The sequence below is a fragment of the Pelodiscus sinensis genome, chromosome 20 (genome assembly GCF_049634645.1).
Source record: "Pelodiscus sinensis isolate JC-2024 chromosome 20, ASM4963464v1, whole genome shotgun sequence".
Classification (NCBI taxonomy): Eukaryota; Metazoa; Chordata; order Testudines; family Trionychidae; genus Pelodiscus; species Pelodiscus sinensis.
The window spans coordinates 224316-247162 of record NC_134730.1 but is presented as its reverse complement, the minus strand read 5'-3'; the positions used below and the strand labels follow the sequence as shown (position 1 = coordinate 247162).

Below are 22847 nucleotides of genomic sequence, written 5' to 3'. Positions count from 1 at the left end.
AGTCCGTTCCCAAGTCTCTATTGCCCCCTTGCCCACCCACTTGCATGTACACCTCTGCACCTACCCTCAGCATTTGTAGCCCTTCCTGTTCCCCCCCCCATGCACTGCACTCCCCCATGATATTGAAGTTCCTCCCCTTCCCAGTGCAGCTGGAGGAGTCAGTATACCTATGCACCAGTGATTGTGTCTCCCCATACCTCCCTATTGGCACGCTTCTCCCCTGCCCACAGCCTAGCAGGGACCAGTAGTTGGCCTTTGCCTGCTCTTCCACTTCCCAGTCTCTCTTCCCTCTAGTGTTTCTTCCCTGCCCCTCCAGAACATGGCAAAGGAGACCATAGGTGGGACTTGCTCTCACCCTGTGGCCACCCCTCAGCCAACACATCTGTCTCTCCCTGTGGTTATCCTGTTGACCACTGGTCTAGACTCTATTGCTGCTGTGGCCACTGACCCCTCGGTTTGGGGAGCCCCCTCTGCCAGGGGAAGGAAAGGTAAGCACTCCGCCTGGGGAAACATGCAGGTATTTTATTATGGTGATGATTCCTAGCTTTCTCATTTCTGTATAGCTCCCCTTTTTGAAGTTAGATGTCGCTGTGGTGGGTTGTTTCAGTATATTCCCCCACAAGGATGTTGCATTTCATTACATTGTGGTTGCGATTATATTCATGTCTTGGAGCAGCTCATTACTCCATTTAGGACTTACTGTAGATTCCTCCTTCCCTGATGGTGTGACTCAGGATTTCCTTGGGGAAATTCTTGTGGGCATGGTTGCTCCTCAGCCCAGCTAGCCCCTCCTGTAGCTCTCCCACCCACTTCCTGAGACATTCCACCAGCAGGCATCTTTCACATTGGATGGTTGCCCCAGCCTGATTTTCTGAGTGGGAAATGCAGACATAATCTCTGCAATGGGCTTACCTTGCAGCAAGGGAGGTTTAGGTTGGACATTAGGAAAACCTTCCTTCCTGTCAGGGTGGTTAAACACTGAAATAAATTGCCCAGGGGGGTTGTAGAATCTCCATCACTGGAGATACTTAAGAGCCTGTTACAATTACATCTATCAGGGATGATCTAGGCCAGTGGTTCCCAAACTTTCTGGCATCACGCCCCCTTTTTGATTTCTGAAAAACCCTCACGTCCCCCCCTCATCCCCATAGCAGCAAAACTCGAGCAAAGGAAAAAAGAAATGAATGGGGCAGCAAAACTTGATGGGGAATGGGGGGAGGTTGGGTCGCCTCACGCCCCCCCCTGGAATTTCTGCATGCCCCCCAGTTTGTGAACCCATTATCTAGATGGTGCTTGGTCCTGCCATGAGGGCAGAGGACTGGATTGGTAGAAGCATCCATGGTCAGGTTGTCGGGATACAGACACAGGTGGAGGAGACAAGTGTTGGTACTGGCAGCACTTCCTAATCATAGTAGCAATATTTGGACTCCTTACACACTCCCCCGATTGCAGTCCAGTGGTTCCTTAGCCTCTGGCTTTTAAGGCCTTCTCTCCTTGGTCAACCCTACCCCTCATTAACCATACAAAAGGAGGTGATCATAAGGCTGATCAAAGACAATCATGGGAACAAAGGCTCCACCAGTCCCCAGACACACAATCCCAACTGAAACAGTAACTGAAATAACCTGAAAAAGAAAAACACAAGCAGGCAAGCTAGTGTTTTGCTAGTATTATTACATATCTTTTAATGTCATTTGAGCCACAATAAATAACCAATTGTTCATTCTTAACTGTTTCAAGCAGAAGTTGTCCAACTCAAGTTGCATTTATTTCAGGTAGACTTGTTGGCAATCCCTTCTCTGCCCTACAGCAGGAAGCTAGATCTTGTTTCTTGCTTCTTGCAGAAGCTTTTAAGACACCAGCTCTGAAGGAAAAGGTGGGCAGTTGAGTCTCTATCAGACTTCAGCCTGTAAGTGTCATTGTGCAAACTTTCTATAAAAGAAGCTAATTTCTAGAGCACTGTTTGTATCACACACAATTATATTCACTACTGTCCTACTGTTTTGTGTAATACATTATTTTGTCTGGAATTCTACCTCTTCCCGTTAGTACCAGTTTATCATTATAGACATATATTGTTCCAAAGGCATGGCTCGCTGGTGGGGTTTCAATAATCCCTTCCAGAGTAAGATGATGAACTCCATGAGAATCTAAATAATAACCACCATCATGAAGGTGCCCTGCGAGAAAGCATACCACACACTTATGAGAATGGATGATGGAAAGGGCATCTTTATAATTCCAAGCAAGGCAAGTACTCTCTGTAGAACCTGGATGAATGGGAATATGACCTGCAGTTGGAAAAAAAAATAATGGTAAGAGAAATCACTAGTGACAACCATAGTTCAGAGTGTTTTATATCATCTCTTCATTTGGAAATTGATTCTGGAACCTTAGGGGCTTGGGATGTAGTGAAACCCCTGGAATTTCTCTTTAAGTTTCGGGGTTTGCACACAAGTTGTCCAGCCCTATGGAATGACAAGAATGCAGTCTCAGGTATTTTTAAGGTATCTGGATACTGAATCCCAGCTGAGTTATGCTCACTGACATTCACAAGATCACTGCCTTGGGTCATCAAATCTAAAGTTGTGCACTGAGGCTATTTCTACACTACAAATTACACTGGGGTAAATTACACTGATCACAGCTGTGAATTATTCACACCTCTGAGTAACATGAATTATACTGCCATAACACCAGTGTAGACAGCACTGTCGGCAGGAGAGCTTCTCACACTAACATAGCTACGGCTTCTGACTGGTCAGGAGCTTTTAAGCTGTAAAGCATCTTCACGGCCGTAAAGCTGCAGTGTAGATGTAGCCCAAACAACATAATGCCAGTCCCCAGAGGGGCCTACAGCACTCAGTGCTGGAAAAACGTTCTGATTTACATCTCTTTTCACAATTCTCATGTAGTGTAAAAGAATCTCATCGCCCTTTACTAGGTGCAGTCATGCTGTTCCAAGCTGTAAAGCGGTTGCTAGTGTCAGGGTAGGAGTCCAGTTATGAACGGTCCTCACTGAGTGCACCTGTTCTTGCTGTGCAGCCAGCTTGGTTGAACATAAGAACAGCCATGCAGCATCAGACCAAAGATCCTTCTAGCCCAGTGTCCTGTCTTCCAACAGTGGCCAGTTCCCGGTGCCCCAGAGGGAGTGAACAGAACAGGAAATCATCAAGCGATCTGTCTCCTGTCATCCATTTCCAGCCCTGACAAACAGACTACCATTCCTACCCATTCTGGCTAATACCCACTATGCTGGTCTGGTTGCCATGTCCTTGCTCTGTCTGTGTAGTTGGCTTGGCACACAGCTCAGTTCCATGGTTCTTTTGAGGTGCCAACTAAAGCCCAGGGAGAGGAAGAGATCTCCCACTGAGGCTACAGCTGTTCCATAGCACCTTTCATTGCCCTGGGCATTTGGCTCCCAAGAATAACATCCCTGCCACTTGGATCAAGGAGTTCCAGGATCCAGATACCCTACAATACAAGAGTTTTCCTTTCCCAAATCTCCAACAGTCCTCCTCCCCCCGCAAATGCCAGCATCACTGCTCCCCTAACAAAGCAATTTCCATACCCTGTGGTAGCCTACTGCCACTGAGTTAGAATGCTCTCAAATCTGCAGGCCCCTTTCTTGCCCTTGTCCAGCACCATCCCCTCCTGTTGTGTGAAGGGTAGTGTTTGTGTAAGTTGTGCGCTTGTGCAGCCACTCAGGAGAAATTCGAATGCCACCAACCAGGTTAGCAGAGTGCCCACAGCTAGTTTTTTTGGTTTCTACTGGTGATACACATTCACACATGCCTCGGTTCTCAAAATTTATTCTATACATGGAAAAAATCTGCACATGGGTGGAAAAGATTAAAGGGAACATTGGTGAGGGGAAACCTGAATGACATATAAGATATCAGTAGGAAATCTTATGAGTGAGGAAAATGTGAATACCATTCTGGAGTACATGCAGCATCCCATCAGTCTATCACTGGTTTATTCCTTCACAGATGTTACAATTCACATACACCAAAAAGCAGACCTACCTACAACCACAACTTTCTCTTGATTTGTGTCACAGAATGTAAGAACCTCATCAAACCAATCCAGCTGTGTTTGGCTAAATCCTCCATTGAACTCTACAAACTGTGGCTCAGCAAGTCCTGAAATAAAGAAAGGGGGTCAAGCACACACACCAAATAGCTGCTTCCAACCTACATTGGTTTTCTCTGCACATCTGAACTTAGGATAAACAGTGTCTTTTCTCCTGACAAGCTCTTATGTATCTTATGCCTCCAAAAATTCAGAGCCTTCCTGAATGAATGCAGGAAAGTGATTTTGCTTTGACAATGCCACACATGAGGGATTCCCGTTCTTGCATCAAAACTACCTAGCAGCACAGAGGTCGGAACTTTGAGTGGCTTTGAGTTGGCAGTTGGACATGAGTCCTGACGTGTGCTGAATTCCAGTCTGGTATCCTCAACAAGACAGAAGCAAGGGATCCTCTAAAATGCAAAGGAAACAAAAGCATGAGTGTGAATTTTTCAAAAAACAATGGACATCTCCTTGATCAAAATAACTGTAAGGTATGACAGCAAGGCATCCCTTAGAACATTTGCTAAACTAGGGAAGATAAGGGTGAGTCTGGTGTGATACACTCAAAGCAGCAGCATTAGTGGTCAGTAATTTACCCACCTTTAAAGATGCATTACACAAAAGTTCAGATGCACCATGTTATGGATATGTGTGCACACCATAACTGTATCAACTAGCATACCTTAGAAATGCAATTATGATGCAGATGGTGCCTCCATTCCTAGTTCTTGAATTACAGACCTTATGAAACTGACTTATTGTCAGAGAAGTTAATTGTGAATAAGGCATCCAGAGATGAGTTATACATCAGTTGAGGTGACTGCACCAGCATCTCCTACAAATTTGGTAAACAGAGTCCATACAACACTTATTTTGAGAACATGGGAATAGGTAGGTATTACTGTACTCTGGGGGAGAGATGTTGTCATGGAATAAGTCACTAAATCCTTTGGTTATGTCTACACTATAGTGGCTCAGTTACAGTGCTGCACCTATGCTGCTGTAATGCTGCAGTGACAATTCTCCAACACTAGATAATCCGCCTTTCTGCAGTGGAAGAATTTTCAACTTTCTGAGCAACGTAGAAATTAATTAATTTTCAAGAGTAGTCTAAGGCCTTGTCAACACCAAGGGTACATCTACACCGCAACATTACTTTGAAATAACTAGCGTTATTTCAAAATAATGTCAAGTTGGAGGACTTCTTACTCCGATTCCGGTAACTCTCCTTGTACGAGGAGTAAGGTAAATTGGAGGAAGAGTGCTCTATTTCGAAGTAAGTGTTGTGTAGGTGCTCCCAATTTCAAAATAAGCCATGCAATTGATATAGCTCAATTTGCGTAGCTTATTTCGAGTTAAGCCCTGCTGTGTAAATGCAACCCAAGTCTGCTGCTCTCTAAGGCTATGTCTAGACTGCAGAGCTTTTCCGGGATACCAGAAGTATCCCGGAAAAGCTCTGCCGTATCCAAGGAACATGTCCGCTTTTCCAAAAAAAAGTCAGAAAAACGGACACGATTTTTCAGCAGCCCTGTAAACCTCATTTCATGAAGAAGAAGGGATGTTCCAAAAGAGGTGTTTTTTTCCAAAATTTGGTCCTGTGTAGATGGGCCAAATTTTGGAAAAGCCTCTTTCAAAAGTAAATCAGAAAAAGATACACAATTTGCATATCGCAAATTTTCTTTTTCTGATTTTTCTTTGTAGTATAGACATAGCCTGAGACTGCTGTTTAAGTTGGCACATTAGAGAAATGTCCCTCTTCCAGTGCCCAATAGATGAGCCCACTTCAAGGAAATTCAACTTATTTGGAGGTGCTGGAACAGACATCAATGAGCTAGACCTTTGGGGAAAGTGCAAGGGCGCCAGAATGTTAGTGGCCTACAGTGCTAAGGTATCTGGTCTTGGGAAAAGGTGTGTCTGTCTCTGACTGACTAAAAAAAGGTCAGGGTACAGTTGCTTCAATGTCTGGCTTGTAGGAAACCTCAGAACAGGTAACATTTCAGTACTGAGATCTAGCTGGCAGATAGCTCCTGAGCTCTGTCTGACTTAGGTCCTGTAAGCAGGCCCATCTCTACTACTCCCCACCAAAAAGTTCCCTGGAACAGACTGGCCTACAGTTGAAGAAGCAGGGCTAACCAAGCCGATGGAGCCACAAAGCCCAGTCCTGGATTGCTAAATTCACCAGTGAACTGTGCTCCCAAAGCTCTATTTGAATGTAGATTTGTAAACTATACACATCTATATTATTTCATTCTACCTTGGAAGGCAGCACCTCTAAAGTATATAAATGGGGTAATTCCAAAAACATTACATTAGGCTTGCAGTCTCTGCACTGGCCTAGAAAGTTTCATAGTGTAACCAAACAAGGCATTAAGGTGGAGCATAATAATTCCACCTTCACACTTATCAAGGTGTGCCCCCAAAACCCCTTTGTGGCCTTGTATGTTAATGCTGATGACCCCCTGAGAGTAACTGATGGAGAAGCCCCACAGAAGACTTTGCCATCAGGGAAAATATTGTGGAGGTGCCTAAAATAAGATTGTTTTAAGGAGCACCAGAACATTCTTAAAGGGAAAAAATCTGGTATACAGTTTGAGAGAGGCTCTTTTCTATTTAATAAAAACCTAGCTGAGAAAGATGGCACAGAACTTGAAGCAAGTATTTCTGCCTAATGTCCAGTGCACAGGACAAAATAATCTAAGAGCTAAAAAAGTTCTAACTTTCTTTACACTAAAAAATTGAGGTCCCAGAGTGGAAATTATGGGGAAAGAATGTATTTCACCCTGTTGTCTGTATGATCAAGATCAATGATGCTCACACTGATTTACTATCTAGTTACATATCTTACATTAATTATAAGTCTTCTGGCTATGAAGAGCAATACTATGGAAAGAAGAAGTTTGGGAATGCATGTTAGCCATTCCAAGGCAGTGCAATACCTATGGGACTATTCAGATTCTCGTTGGGGTTTTTCTCCTTCAGCAGCTTCAAAGAATCCTGGTATTTCTGGGTGGACTTGTCCCTCCCCAGCGTACTTAAGTCGTAAGAATCCAGCAGAACGAAGCGCAGCTGCGGGGCCGGGCTGAAGTGATACGCGTAGTACTGCTCCGGGCCCTGGCCCGTGGCGGCGGCGCCCAGGGCCTGGCTGTTGAGCCGCGAGCGCGCCAGGTAGTCCCGGGGGAAGTTGTACAGCTCGTGGTTGCCCCAGGCGTGGTGCACGGGCGCGCGGAGCCGCTCGAGCTCGCGCAGGACGCGGCGCAGGGCGCGCTCCGAGGCGCGGTGCTGCGCGTTGCGGCCGTCGATGAGGTCGCCGAGCTGCAGCACGAAGTCGAGGCGGCCGCGCTCCGCGTTCCAGGCGCGCACGGCGCTGCGCAGCAGGCCCAGGCCCTGGCGGTAGTAGCGCCGCCGCGCCCCGCCGAAGTCCGAGCCGTCCTCGAGGTCCGCGTACTGAACGTCCGCGATCACCCCGAAGGCGCAGCGCGGCGCGGGGCTCCCGGCCCCCGCCGCCTGCATGGCCCGGGCCGGGAAACCCCGCGGGGAGGGGCGGCCCTGGGGTTGTCACGGTAACCGAAGGCTCCGCGCTGGGACTTCACCGGCTCTGGCGTGACGTCATCGCGCCCCTCCGTCGGGGTCGGAGCCGCCGCGCCCGCACAGGGCCGCTTACCGAACTGCGGCGCCCCGCCCCCCGGCTGCGCGCGCAGCCCGGAAGTGCTGGAGGGAGGCAGGCAGGCGAGCGGAAGCGGAAGCGGCGTGGGGCCACACGGTGACGCCGGCTGCAGCATGGCGGGAGCCGCGCGGGTTTCCCTGCGCTGGGCGCAGCGACTCCGCGTTCCGGTGAGAGGCTGCCCCGGCGGCCCCCCCCATCCCGTCCCCCCCCCGGCCGCGCTCTAACCCGCCCCTCCTGTCTCTAGCTGCTCGCCGCCCGCTCGCCGCGCTGGGCCGGGACCCGCCCGCTGGCCGCCGCCCCGCGCGCAGACGCCGCGAAGCCGGGTCCCTCGAAGCCCGGGGTAAGGCGGCCCCGGCCCGGACAGTCCCCGTGCGCAGCCTGGGCGGGGCCGAGCGGGGGGGGCTCGGTGCTTCCCGGGGGCCCAGTGGGAGTCTCCACACGCTGCTGCCTGCAGCCCCCCCGGCCTCCCCTGGGCAGCGCGGGGGGGAGGGGCTTGTGCTGCTCGCTCTGCGGGCGCGGGGGGGGGCTGTGTGGCCGGGCGCGGGGGGGGGGGGCTGTGTGGCCGGGCGCGGGGGGGGGGGGGCTGTGTGGCCGGGCGCGGGGGGGGGGGGCTGTGTGGCCGGGCGCTGCTCCGCTCTGGGAGGCAGCGCGTGGAGACGCAGACGCCTCTGGGGCCAGGGAGCTGCCAGGAGCCGCGCAGAGTCAGTATCAGGAAGCAGCTTTGCGCTCACTGCGCCGCTAGTGTTGGTCCAAGCAATCCCCAGGGCATTTTAAATTGCATGGGGGCAGCCGATGTGGTTGGTTGGGGGAGGGGGTGCATGGGGGTGGTAGGCAGGGTTTGGGAGAGACCCGCCCCAGAACTTTGGTGGAGCCCAGCCCTGGGTGAGGAATATTCCTGGTGCTGGGGCACCACGGGCCCGTATAACATGCCACCTATGTCTATGTGTAAGCGGTTGTATTTGCATAAATCCCTGGGTTTGGTTTCTATGGAATGGTTCTTTTAAATAGGATTGTAACTTCTCTCATCTGCTGGTATTCTGTCCCACAGTAAGAGCTGGGTGTTTATTTCATAAACACATACTTAGCACCTTCCTGCGTTTAAAAAAGATCTTAGTAGATTAGATGTTGATGTTAAATTTTTATGGAATCTCTTTCCTAGTAGCCAGTTTCCTGGAAGTCCTTGGCATTCACATTTGCTATTGGTGGAGCTTTACTGGCAGGAATGAAATACTTCAAGAAAAAAAAGGAAGAAAGTATGTACACATTGCATTATCATCCCAAAACCTTTGTAATTCCTCCCCCAAATATTTATAGCTGGGCAGATAAAAAGATCTTGTGGCCATGCTAGTTACGGTACTGCTGTTCTGAAGTGTGACAAGTAGGAGTGTGTGCATGGACAGTATGCTAGATACCTTCCAAACACATGAACCCCCCTTTCCCCAAATTCTAACTATACCTAGAAATAAGTTGCAGACCAAAATTTGTACACATTGTCTTTTTCTGTTCTGCCTTCTTAGTCTTATTATCCTTTTCCTGTTTAACTCATGGCCATTTGCTCTTTGATTGTTGCTTTGTGTTTTTACCTTGTGCGCATGTATGTGTATATACAGAATCTTTATCTGTTTTCGGTTGATCCAATATTTAACTTTGCTGCATTTGTTTTAATTTATTTTCTGTATGCTAGTTCTCATTTAAAACTTGTAGTTTTGTTGATTTATTTTAAGTTGTTCTATTGCACCTAGTCTCATGTAGACAAGATTAGAGTACAGGCAGTCCCCGACTTACGTGGATCCGACTTACGTCGGATCCCTAGATACGAACGGGTGAGGCAACTCCCGCACATGCCCAGCAGCATTCCCGGGGCTCGCTCACCTGGGTCCTAGGATCCTCCTCCTCCTCGGGCCGGCTCCGACTGGGGTCCCGCAGAGCTGCCGGGCAGAGGAAAAGTGCCTCCCCACGCCCGCTGCCCCCCCCCCACCCCCCTGCCAGCAACAGGCTGCCCCCTCCCCTGAGCAACAGGCTGCCGAACAGACAAAAGCAGCCTCTCCGCCCCTCCTCCCCCTATACATGCCGAGGGCTCGCTCACCTGGGTCCTAGAATCCACCTTCTCCTCCTCTTCGGCCGGCTCCAACTGGCCTCTGCCTGCAGCAGCTGGCCACAGGGACAGGGATCCCGCAGAGCTGCCCGGCAGAGGAAAAGTGCCTCCCCACGCCCGCTGCCCCCCCCCCCGCGGCCTCGCATCCTGCACGCCTCCCCCCTCCCCCCTGCCAGCAACAGGCTGCCCCCTCCCCTGAGCAACAGGCTGCCGAACAGCAGACAAAAGCAGCCTCTCCGCCCCTCCTCCCCCTATACATGCTGGGCTCCCTGGGCAAACAAAGACTCCACCAAAACAAACAAAGTGCTGGCCTCATTGTGTTAGCAAAAAAAGGACCAAACTTAAGAACAAACCTACAGTCCCTATCTTGTACGTAACCCAGGGACTGCCTGTATACAAGTTAGGCATGTAAAAGAATAGTCAAATAGCTGACTACCCCTTAAGCGTAGGCTTATTGCATTGTCAAGTCAATTACTTGCATTCTCCCCCCCATCCCCCGCCGCCTCTATATCAGAAGCAGCAAGGGGCGAGGGAGCAGGAGCTGGGGCAGGAGGCACCAACCCCGGGCACCAACCCCGGGAACTTTCTGTGGCTCTGTAGTTTAAATGTAGTAAGAGTCAGGCCCTGGGTCCACCACCCTGCGCTCCTACTACACTTAAACTGCAGAGCCACAGCGGGGGTAGTGAGCGCCCCCCCCATCTACTAATTGAATAGTTGATGGAAATTCCATCGACTGCTCAATTAGCTGATTAATCACAATTTAGCATCCCTACTACATTTATTCTGGACTTGGATGTCTGTTTCCAAGAGTATGGAACTTTGTGCAAAACTTAAGAACCTGGATTCCCAAGCCCTGTTGTGCTTTTTTAACCACTTTACTGTATCATGCTCTTTTTATAATGAACCCTTACCTAGTTCTTTTCTCATTGTTTTGATACTGAGAACCAGTTAGACTGGCAACACAGCAACTTCCTTTCCTCCCTAAGGCTCTATCTAGACGATAGTTTTTTTCCAAAAAAGTAGCCTTTTTCACTTGTGTCTAGACTGCCGTCGCGTTCTTTCAAAATTAAATTGAAAGAACGTGGCGGTTTTTTTTGACAGTGGTAAACCTCATTTTGAGGAAGAATGAATGCCTTTTTTTGAAAGAGTTCTTTCTTGAATGCAAACGGGTTTTTTGAGAGCGCGCGTCCAGATTGCCTGGGTGCTCTTTCGAAAAATCAGATCACTTTTTCAAAAGTCTTGTGGTTGTCTAGATGCTTTCTTTCGAAAGAGGCTTGTAGTCTAGATGTGCTCTTAGAGTCTCTAAAAGATGCTGACCCTTAACTGCAGGTGTACCAGCTCAGCTTATGTTTCCTGACTTCAGCCATCTTGATGATAACCCCCTTCTGGAACACAGTAAAATATAGTTTATATGGAAAATGTTACAATGTGACACTTTTCTTTCTAAAGTTGTCTTTTCCATGTTGGCGAGGCTGTCTTTGTTTTCTTGTGTGTGTAGCATAACCTTCCCTCATGCTCTGGTTTCAGTGCTGGAGAAGGAGAAGAAGCGGGCTCTTGGGAAGCCATTGCTGGGAGGCCCTTTCTCACTTGTGGATCACCAGGGACAGCCCCGGACTAACAAGGACTTCCTTGGCCAATGGGTGTTAATCTACTTTGGCTTCACGCACTGCCCTGATATCTGTCCAGAGGAACTGGAGAAAATGATTCTAGCCGTGGATGAAATCGGTAAACGAATCCAGTCAGAATCCTAAATCTACTGAAGAAGAGGTCCCTGTCATTGCAGAGCAGCAAGTTTAGTGTTGATTGACAGCAATTAGGGATGTAAAGTCCTGTTTAATCGGTTAACCAATTAGGCATGATTCTGTGGTGCGGTACTCTTGGCTTGGACTGGGGGGCTGCTTCCACGTGCCGGTTAAACAGTCTCCAGTAAGCATCACTAATTAAGGGTGTTGCTTACCGGTTACCAGTTCACGTTCCTAATAGCAATATTACTCAGAAGATGGAACTTTTTTTAGCAAATTGCTCTGTTTTTTTTTTTAAAAAAAGCTGTACTTTGTGTAATGAAATACTCCTGTCAGCTTACTAAATGGCAGTGGGACCTGCTCTTTAATGTGTGTGAAAATGCCAGCCTTATTTTGATCCTTTCTCTGCACTGTATCACATTATGTGTAAATTTACATCAGACCATGCTTTGATCTTGGGGCAAGTACTGTATAAGGCATGCTGAATCAGTGTTGGGTTCCTATCATTTTTTATATTTGGCATTACCCTTTGGGATGTGGCATAGTCTTGCTAGAAGAGAGTTTATTTGTTGAAACCTAGTAGTGACCGTTAACCATGGACAGCTTCTTGATTAAAGGAAGGCTGGATCTATTTCTGAGAAGAGAGCTATGTCTGCATTAAAGAGGTCTTGCTCGTTCATCCTTCTCATTCAGTCTTATGTCTGCATCTAATGTTTACATGGCAAAAATGTTGGGGAAATAGCAATCAGTGTAACTTACCCCAGCATATTATAGGGGCAATACATGGGGAACCCTGAACTGGCTGAATGCATATCTGTATGGTGTTGCAGCCCCCATTACTGGGGTTGGAGTGAGGTGGCCTCTATGTAGAACTCTCATGAGTGTCTCAAACATTCCTTTTACAATTTTACCCATAACATGTATGTAGGAAGAGCTACTGTCAATAGGTGAAAGATCCTATGGCAAAGATCTTGGCTCCACAGGACAAGGATTATCTCCAACACTGCAGTATTCAGACTGAGCATCTGTTGCAGAACCTTTTGTTTACCGTCTTTCGTATTCTCGGGATACAGAAGTCTAGGAGGATGTTTAAAATCCCAGCCATTTGGCCCTGTGTGGCACTCCCAACACCAGTGAAGTTGAGCCACTTGACACACATGGGTGTGATTCTAGATGGCAGACTGAGAGAAGTCCACATCTGCTTCTTGAGGAGGGAGATAACGGACTCTCCAGCAGTCTCTTCCTGTGTAAAGGAGGAAGAGCCTGGATGGTATCTGCCTGCAGGATGGACGCTTTCCTAGCAGGGAAGAAATCAGATGGCTCTGGTCAAAGGTGTGAGGGAAGGAACAAGGCAGAGAAATGGTTCTAGCTCTGTTGTGACAGTGAGGATGGCTGAAAGATGGCCACTGGGCCAAGTGAGGCGTGGGATTTGTTGGCGACAGGTTTCTCAGTTTCCCTAGAAGCAAACTTGATATGTTATGAAGAGTGGCAGATAGCCCTAGGAATGTGCAGTGCTGCTGCAGCAAGTAGCCTTAGTTACTTATTGTGCTGCTGCTGCAGGAGGAGCCTTCCATGATGTGTCGTCCTTCTCAGAGAAGGATGGGCTAGCTCGATAGGTGATGAAATGCTTGTCAGCCCTAGTAAAGAGTAGAGATGTTAAATTTAGATTAATTGGCTAATTAACAACATCTAATGGACTCTGAGTCCCCAGCTGACTCTGGGCTCCATGCGGCACTGCTGCTTTGAAACGCCGCGGGGAGCCCGTTTCAAAGAGACAGCGCCACATGGAGCCCAGGGTCTGCGGGGAAGTGCCCAGCAGACCCTGGGCTCCACACGGCACTGCTGCTTTGAAACGCTGAGTGCAGCCTGCAGATAGTCGACCAGTTGTTCGCATCCCTAATAGGAAGAAGAGGGCCTCCCAGGGCAGACAGAAGGGTTTGGAGAAGTCCATTTTATCTCATTGCACTTCCTGCCTTTAAACATTAGATGTTATTTAACCTGCCTGTATCATTCCAGTGTGTTCATCGTTCAGGCTGTGCCAGAAAGGCCCTCTGGACTATGACTCAATGTGTCTGTAACCTCGTTCTACAGAGGTGAGCTGTGGCATTGGGCTGCTGAGAGCAACATTAACTGTTAATCTTTGTGGTGACAGACAAGATCCCATCTCTGCCAGATGTGACTCCACTCTTCATTACCATTGACCCTGAGAGGGACACTGGAGAAGCCATTGCCAGATATGTGAAAGGTACCATTACCTGCCTCTTCCTTGCACCGAATAGCTGTGCGTTACTCATTGCTTTCCTTTGTGACGAGGCTCCACCAGAGCTGGTTCTGGGGGGCGGGATCTTGGAATGGCTAATGTGTTACGCTTCTGTGTGTAGAGTTTTCCCCCAAACTGGTTGGACTGACTGGTACCAAGGAGCAGATTGAGCAGGTGGCAAGAGCCTATCGTGTGTATTACAGTTCAGGCCCCAAGGATGAAGACAATGACTACATAGTGAGTAAAAGCAGGGCCTGGGCCTGAGGGCTCCTGTTTCACTGATTTTAAGTCCAGAGAGAGAATTCTGGTAACTGAAGACCCTTTGTAACAAATGCCTGTTGACAAATATTGCTGATGCTAAATGGTTAAATTAGAGGGTTAGCCCCAAAGACCTGAACTGGGACCAAGGCGCCCTTGAGCTGGGTGTTGTGCAAACACAGCAAATGGAGGTTAAATCATTTACATCTTACATCCAGGGGCACATTTTACAGACTTTGTGAAGTCTCAATCTGATTTTAATACAACTTTAAAAATGTGGAAGCTTTTTATATTGCCTCAATTGAAACCTTTCCACCCTGCTAGAAAGGCTGCTGAAGCTTCTTTACTAGCTCCGTGTAGCCAGCAGAGGGAGCCCCATACCAGAGCACACATGCCTTTCCCCACATTCACAGCCTTCTCCCCATAGCTCACATTTCTCAGGAACTTTATTTCCCTCGTTGAGTGTGAGTCAGTTACTGGAGCCTCTCCATTGCCCTAACCCTTTGAGTTACATCAGACGAAGCTCAGACACTAAGTGCCCGTCTTGCTGTGGGAGCTCAGAGATGCTAGGCTGGCAGGAGCTGGAAGAGCCTCTGCTTAATCCGGGCCCCAGAAGAGCTGGGAGGAGGGAAAAGTTAGGGGGAAAACAGGTTATGCCTCATGTTCTCATCCTGTCTTGTCCTCTCCACCTGCCAGGCTTGAAGACCGGAGCCGGGGAAGCTGCCTGCAGCCGCTGCACAGCTCTCCTCCTTAAAGTGTCTATTTAAAGCTTGTTCTTGACTTTCCTCCTACTTGCCCCATTTCTACTCTAACTAGAGTCTGTCTTGTTGGTAAATTTCCAGTCAGAGAGAATCATATTGAAAGGCTTATCAGTCCTGTGTGATGCTGCAGCACCAATTTGCTTCCTGCTGTTTTACAGGTGGATCACACCATTATTATGTACCTCATTGGGCCAGATGGAGACTTTGTGGACTACTATGGCCAGAACAAGAAGAATTCTGAGATTGCCTCTTCTATCGCTGCACACATGAGACAGCATAAGCCAGCTAAAATATAAGAGCTTCAAAGGATGGTGCAAAATCAAACTGTAAGGCAAACTCCAGTGGGACTGACACATCTTTGCTTTCAACTGCACTGAACTTGTAAAACAGTGTCCTTATGTCACGTTTCCTCTCCAAATAAGGAAGGTATCTTATGTTGATTTCTGTGAAATGTAGCTGCTTTATCAGAAATTTGTACATAACCCTTCACATTTGGTGTAGTTGGCAGCAATTACTATGCTACAGAATGAGAAACTTGTTTGGGACTCTTATGTAGCACAGTTGGGAGCAAAGAATGTACATTTTTTACAGAACTATTTTTCTTGACGATACCTCTGCATCAGTTTCAAGGTCTGTGTTTTGGCCAGAAATAAGTAAGAACTGTTCTCCTCTTCAGGGAAGGCTGTTCCTGATATAAGTTGCAGACTCTGACATACCAAAGGGCTCTTCCCTCTTTTCTGCAATGCCTTTTGCTCTTGCACAGACACTTGCAATGTTTGGTGTACAGTAATGACCCTTAATAACAGTCGTTTCCTGTGATTTACTGGAGGGTGGAGAACTTTGAGGCACATTCTTTTCCACTTGTGGGAGCAGGCCTGTACAGTGGTCTTGTGGCTTGAGCCCAGGAATGCAGCATCACTTGCAGGCAAGCTTTTCAGTGTCCTAATGTAGTATGGTGTTACTCTCATTCGTAACGAAATAGCTTATGAGTTGGGGATGGGTTTTCTTTGGATGTAATCAACCTTCAGCAGCTTTTTAGTCTGACAGTTCTGGTGCACTGAATAATGGAGTGGAGGAGTGATGGGCAATTGGTATATGTGACCAAATCTGCAGACATAGGGCTATTGATCAGGTAAAATGTGTGGAATTCTCTGATTACAAAATAAAGGAATGACTCTTATGTTGCATGCAGTTGATTTTTGTAGTCCTCACAGTAGCTATCAAATCTGAATACCATCTTCAAAGAGAGCAGAGTGAGTATCACATTTATTCAGTGATGCACACTAAAAGTGGAGAATGCAATGACTTCTCAGTGTGCCTTGGATCTTGCTTTGAACAGGGTAAAATCCTTATTTACATGAGCATGTGAATAGTTCTTGAGAGGTGCACATTACAGACTTATGGGTAGTAGCATAGTGATGTTCCTTCTCGCTGGCACAGCCACAGTAGGGATGTTAAATATCAGTTAATTGAATAGTCGATTAACCTCATGAATTCTTATTGGTTAGTCAACTATTCTATAGTCTCCGGGAAGCCCCTGTCCGTGAGGAGGGGTCTGAGCTCCCGGACCTGGTACAAGCCAGAACTGAGCTGGGCTGCCTGCCCACCTGGTGCCTTATACGCTTTAAATGCAGAGCCGCAGCAGGGGTAGATCCAGGACCCAGTGCAAGCCTGAACTGAGCGGGGCTGCTGGCCAGCCTGCTAAAAAACGTACTGGCAAGGGGTAGAAGGGAAATGCGTGTAGTCTGGAGCATTAACCTATAACTGTTACATCCCTAATCCACAGAAGAGGTGCTTCTCTCTTAGCTTGGCAACCTGAAGATTCCTTATACAGTTACTGTGCTCAAAGAGCCTTAGAGAGATTTATGAAGCCTTACAAAGATTTGTGTTTGGTCCAGCCAGCTGCTTGGAGCAGAGCTTCAACCCTTAGCAAACTAATATACTAAAACTTTGTCAAAACAAAAGACAGGACTATGCAGCACTTTAAAGATTAACAAGATGGTTTAATAGGTGATGAGCTTTCGTGGGCTCATAACCTAATAAAAAAAAGAAATTTTCTTCCACAATTTGATCTGAGGAAGTGGATCTGGCCCATGAAAGCTCATCACCTAATAAACCATCTTGTTAATCTTTAAAGTGCTGCATAGTCCTGTCTTTTGTTTCAGCAAGACCAGACTAACATGGCTACATCTCTATTACTAAAACTTTATCAGTGATGATTTAATATACCTTCTGATTCAAGGCCTGAGAGAGGGAAAAATCTTGTGTATTCCTTGCTGCGTAGCATCACCTACCCTGCTATCAACAACACTCTTCCCTCCACGGAGCTTTCACTCCATCTCTAACAGATACTGAAAACCAACATCCTTAGTGGCTTTCTACACTCCTGCATTGATAGTACATCTGTCAGGCACATCATACATGTAAGGTGTTACTCTCCAATAACATAGCTGAGGTCATGCGTGAGCTTCAGAGGGGGAGCTGAGTTAGTCTGTAACTGGAAAAACTTAAAAAACAAATAGTCTAGCAGCACCTTAAAGACTAACAAAACATGTAGATGAGATCATGAGTTTTCATGGGCACAATCCACTTCTTCAGATGACTGGAATATTAAAGGTCCAGTTCCAAAATAAATATTAAGGGATAGAAGGAAGGGAAAATGCGGGGAAGGGGAGAGGTCAGTGTTCATGTTACATGAAGCTAATAGAGAAGATGCAAATTGTTCTTACGTACCCATTGTTTAATTTAAGTCATTAGGCTGTGGAAGGTAGTGTGCTAGCCAGGTAAGGTCTTTATTCATACCTTTGTGATGGGTTTTGTGTTAGTGTGTGATGGTGATGGTTGGCGGGGGTTTTATCCATGCCACTTTTGTGATACTGCAGTGTGTGGTGGGGCAGTTTACCTGCTGTGGAGTGTAAAGGGTTAACACAGCCCCCAGGAGCCAATGGTGAAAGTGTTTGAGGCAGCCAATCTGAGCCCAATGGTGTTCTATAAAAAGTTGGAGCTTAAGTGGGTAGTGGAGTTAGTCTGTTACAGGGGAAAAAAATGGTCTGGTAGCACTTTATAGACTAACAAAATATGTAGATGGGTATTATGAGCTTTCATGGGCACAGCCCACTTCAGATGACCGGAGTTATGAGTTGGGGATACGAAAACTCGAAATAAATAGGGGAGGGTGGAGAGAAAGAAAGAGAGCGGGGAGGTGGGAGACAGAGTATGGTTAAGTATCTGGAGAATGGGTACTTAAACCTAAGCAGATAAAAATCCAAGTCAATAGATAAAGTCCTAAGACAGGAAGGAAACCACTCAGAGCTGTTAGAACCTTCAGTGGTTATTAAGTAGGTAGAGTCCCCACCAGCCTAGATCACATTGAGTCTATTAGCATGTGAATTGACTTTGTGGATGAACTGTGATTCCAGGGCCTCCCTGTGTATCTGGCTTGTGGAGCTGGTTTGTGACAAGACAGCTACTTACAGGTCTGTCAGAACCCGTTGAAACTTTCTTTCACCCTGAATTGGAATGAAAAGTCAGTTTTTAAATGTCCTGCTAAAGCACACCCTGAAGGATTTCATTTAGGTCACCAAAAGCGGCGAGGAGTCCTGTGGCACCTTATAGACTAACTGAAGTGTAGGAGCATAAGCTTTTGTGGGCAAAGACCCACTTCGTTTCTTAAACTCTGTTCTGCAGCACACCTGTGTGCTGCGGAGAACAGAATTCAAAATGGCCACCCTTAAAGGGGCAGGTGACCTTTTTTGTCTACTTTTCCCCGACCCTTTTTCCCCTCAACTTCCCCCCAACTTTTTTTTTTTGGTGCTCAACAAAAAATTCTTGGTGTTCCTCATAAAAAAATTGTTTGGTGTTCCTCGGTCTTAAAAAGTTTAAGAAACACTGATTTAGGTAATCTCAAAGTAACCTCAACAAAACTATTTCCCTAGGAGGGTGGTGAAGCACTGGAATGGGTTCTCTAGGGAGGTGGTGGAATCTCCATCCCTAGAGGTTTCAAAGCCTTGGCTGGGATGATTGAGTTGGGATTGGTCCTGCTTTGAATGGGAGTTGAACTTGATGGTTCCCTGAGGTCTCTTCCAACCCTCATCTTCTATAATTCTAAGTGTAGTTGTAGCCATGTTTGTCCCAGATTATCAGAGACACAAGGTGGGATGGGTAATATACTTTATTGGACTACCCTCTGTTGGTGAGAGCACCATGGATCCTCCACGCGCCAATCACAGCACATGGCATACCTCATCTACCATATTCACTTCCTTATTATGTGGGTGATACTAATTGCTAGATTCTTGAGTGAACTCATCCAGAAAGTCAGCCTGTCCCCTTGAGTGAACACTTCTCATACAGTGGGCTTTCTGTCGGACTTCTCAGTCCTCAAAGGAAACCCTTGTAGAGTTGTTCCTACCAGCACAATAAATATGCAGCTGTTGTGGACACCACAAAATTTGGGGCACCGTTGTGCTACATTTTGTGGTATTCTAGGCAACAGCATGCTGTGTATGTGGCAGTGCCAGTGCTGGTGCCCATCCCCATCTCTGGGTGTATCCCTGCTGTGGGCTGCACTCAGCTTCCACTCACCAGCTGTTTTGCTACATGGTTGCAAGTGCACCAAAAAGTCAAAAATAAAGTTTTAAGGTAGTAATGTAGGAGAGAGACGGGATGGGTAACAGTCAGCCTTGGATTGTACTTAGCCTTCCCGTGTCTCTCCTACATTGCTAGCTTAAAACTTTATTTTTGACTTTTTGGTGCACTTTGTTCTTATTTTTAGTCTTTTAGTGCGCTTCTAGAAAGATTGTCTTTCAAAATTTAATTTATTTTTATTGTTTTTTGGTCATAAATCTAGCGTGTTGCCTATGACAGGACAGAGGTCTGCTTGCGGCATGCTCTTATCTGCAGCACTGTGCAGCCAACTCCCCTCCTCCATGAGCCGAGGCTCACCCACGACGGCTCCTGTGGTCAGGCCGGAGGCAGGGAGGTGGCAGAAAGAGGCCCATGACACGGTCAGGCTGGGGTGGGGAGAGGGGAGGCGGGGGCAGTGACAAGAGGCCTGCGATGGCAGCAGCTGGGCCACATTGGCGCATGCACAGGAGCGGTAAGTTGAAAATCTCATGACACACAGACAAGAATGGTGGCTGCTTAATAGAAAGATTGTCTAATAATAATAATACTCGGGTGGGTGACCTCTGGTGGCTGTGGAGAGCAATTGCTGACTGGCTTCGCAAGTGGCAAGAAGCTTTTGCTGCTGCTGGCAAGTGCTTATTTAATACATATCAGTAAAAATTAAAGTGAAAAATCTGGTGCCATGGCTAGAAATCTCCAGCATCCCAATTAAGTCAGTTGGGACATGATCTTAAACTTACTGTGTGTGTTTATGTTGCAGTTTATTATGCCTGCCTCCACCAGAGCCTGTGTGTGTTTATGTTGCAGTTTATTATGCCTGCCTCCACCAGAGCCTGTGTGTGTCAGAAGCACAATTAGACACAAGGGAAAGGGCTGCCAGCAGAGGGAACAGTCAAGGAAAATTTAGACTAGAGAGAAGGAAGCCCAGTACTAGTTGCAGTCAGGATGGCAGGGCCAGTAGGTACCCGAACATTACAGATCCTTCGCAATATTCGGCCTGCTGAGGGTTTTATTGAGAGTGCTTGAGGGGATGCATCATCACACTGGGCTTGTAGAGGCCTGATAACTCAGATGAGCTGAGCTGAATTGACCCTCTGGTCACAGGCTGTAATGTATAAAATCATAATTTAATCAAGGAAACTTTGCAAACTGCTTCCCCAACAAAGGAAATGCAATTCCCTGCAACACACCAAGCTGTTGTCATAGATGTTCCAGAAGGATGCAGTCTCAAGCATCCAAAGTTGGCACCAGCTAAAGGACTTTATTAAGACCGATAAGTAATTATTTTAAATTGTTTGTAATGCTTGTGCTTGTGTTTACTGTCTTTCCAAAGCCAGGAACATCAGCTAGTCTGTTCTGCCACTGCAGATTTGTTCCCTGTTGCACTTTTGCTCGTGTTTCCTCCATTCTTTGTTCAAATAGCCCAAGTCCACTCAGCACTTCTGGGAGACTATTGCATAATTTAAGAGAGTACCGCTTATACGGAACCCCCAAAGGAAAAGAGCACTAACCACTGGGCCCACTGCTGAATTCCCTGCCAAACCTGGATGCTTGAGACAGCATGGTCTCAAAGCCATGATTGGAGAGGAGCATGCTGGGGAATGGCTAAGCAGATGAGGGGGATTGCTGTGCTCAGGAGGATTACATCTTGGCTGCTCAGAGGAATCCGTCTCTACAAAGCCTTGGCTGGAGGGCTAAGAATAACGGTGCCTTACAAGACTCCTGAACTGGCTCATGTCTGCTTGTGCGGGTGATACTGTTCCCCTAATAAACATGGAAGACATTCCGTAAGAGCTAGCTTGCCTCCTGTATCACACTGAAATGTTACCATGATGTCAAGATGTTGGCAACAGTGTCATGCCTTAAAATGGCAGATTCTATTCTTAGCTCAGTGAGATGTACAAGTTAACAGTTCCTTTCCCAGCCAAAACAATGGTGTAAATTAACAAGAGGCCCGGTTGTGCTCTGACTCTCAACAGCACAAATCGGATGACCCCTTTTGAAGTCAAAGGAACTACACCCGCTGTTGGTCCAGAAGATGTTGAGGTTTCAATTGTTGCTCTGTTCCCTGTGCTCACAAAATTGTCGAGCTGCTTCAAGGACTGAAGAGCTGCCTAAATAGGTGACAGCTGATCATGGAAAAGGATGTGACCTTGATAGGTCATCTAGTCCATCCCTCTGCACTGAAGTAGGACTAAGTATTACCTAGACCAGTGCATTTCAGCTTTTTGGATGCCAGGGTCTAGCCTGCTGCCTGCCTAAACTGTATTAGGGAGTTTTTAGGGACCAGTACCAGTCCATGGCCCGGTTGTTTAAAAATCTTGCTCTAGACCAGGGGTTCCCAACCTTTTTCGGTCCCCATACCCTCTTGGCTTTTAGTAAACCTTCCCGTACCCCCTATTCAATAGGAAAGGAAATAAATTCTAGACTCTAAAATCCACAACTTTTTTCACTAACATGACTACTTTTGGAATATTTGTTAGGGTAGTCTAGTTATTTACCAAATATTCCCCGTACCCCCTTGACAAGCTTCTTGTACCCCCTGTGGGTAAGCGTACCCCAGGTTGGGAACCCCTGCTCTAGACTGTTCTTAAAAGCTGCCAGTGCTGATGACAATTGCACACCTCCCTAATTTGTTCCAGTACTTAATTACCCTGCCAGTTACAAAGTGTTCCTTTAAAGTCTAATCTAACTCCCCTTTGCTGAAATTTAAGCCCATTGTGTCTTGTCCTTGGCAGTTAAGGAGAACAATTTATCATCCTCTTCTTTATACAAATCTCTTTACATGTTTGGAGACTTACGTCCCCATCGGTCGTCTTGCCTCCAGCCTAAAATCATTTTGTTCAATCTTCCGTCTCAGGTCATATTATCTAGAACTTTAAAACATTTTTGTTGCTCCCCTCTGGACTTTTCCCACTGTGCGCACGTTTCCTGAAGTTTGGTGCCCACGCTATTCTGAAAGAGGCCTTAGCAGGGCCAAGTAGAATGGAAGAACGCCCTCTTGTCTTGCTTACAACACTTCTGCTAACACACCTCAGACTGACCACTTGTTTTGCAGCTGTATTACACTTGATCTATTTTAGTTTGTGAAGGGTAGAATGGGAGTGGGGCTTTAGGGCAGAGTGGCGTGAGGGTGGGGCTTGGGAGGAAGGTGGGGAGTGGGGGAGGGACTTTGGGGCAGAGTGGAGGGGGCGCTCAGGTAAAAGTAAAAGTTGACTCTTATGCTCTCTTGAGTCAGTGTGTGAAAACAAAGATAATCTACACCCACCGCTTCCACTAGGCAAGGCCTCTCTGAAGAGACAGATTATCCCTGTGGGGTTTCCAGTGCTTTGTACTATATCATTAACCAAAGACCTGCCCCTTG

At 47.1% G+C, this 22847-nt stretch overlaps 2 protein-coding genes across 6 annotated transcripts; one reads left to right on the top strand and one right to left on the bottom strand.

Moving 5' to 3' along the window:
- Positions 1-1654: 1654 nt before the first annotated feature.
- On the bottom strand, positions 1655-7587 carry ADPRM (ADP-ribose/CDP-alcohol diphosphatase, manganese dependent). Of its 2 annotated transcripts, none has more exons than XM_006131407.4 (3): positions 7014-7587; positions 4029-4145; positions 1655-2291 (listed from the first exon to the last, which is right to left on the bottom strand). In XM_006131407.4, the coding sequence occupies exons 1-3, from the start codon at positions 7585-7587 to the stop codon at positions 1996-1998; spliced, it is 987 nt and encodes a 328-aa protein (XP_006131469.2). In that variant the 3' UTR covers positions 1655-1995. The 2 variants fall into 2 exon arrangements, with proteins under 2 accessions (XP_006131469.2, XP_075759526.1); XM_075903411.1 differs by having other exon boundaries at positions 1655-2180.
- Positions 7588-7712: 125 nt separating this feature from the next.
- On the top strand, positions 7713-16037 carry SCO1 (synthesis of cytochrome C oxidase 1). 4 transcript variants are annotated; one of them, XM_075903412.1, is made up of 7 exons: positions 7713-7908; positions 7986-8081; positions 8904-8994; positions 11364-11561; positions 13731-13823; positions 13960-14075; positions 15016-16037. In XM_075903412.1, the coding sequence occupies exons 1-7, from the start codon at positions 7855-7857 to the stop codon at positions 15151-15153; spliced, it is 786 nt and encodes a 261-aa protein (XP_075759527.1). In that variant the 5' UTR covers positions 7713-7854; the 3' UTR covers positions 15154-16037. The 4 variants fall into 4 exon arrangements, with proteins under 4 accessions (XP_075759527.1, XP_075759528.1, XP_075759529.1 ...); XM_075903416.1 differs by having other exon boundaries at positions 7894-7908; positions 8901-8994; XM_075903413.1 differs by lacking the exon at positions 7986-8081.
- Positions 16038-22847: the final 6810 nt, after the last annotated feature.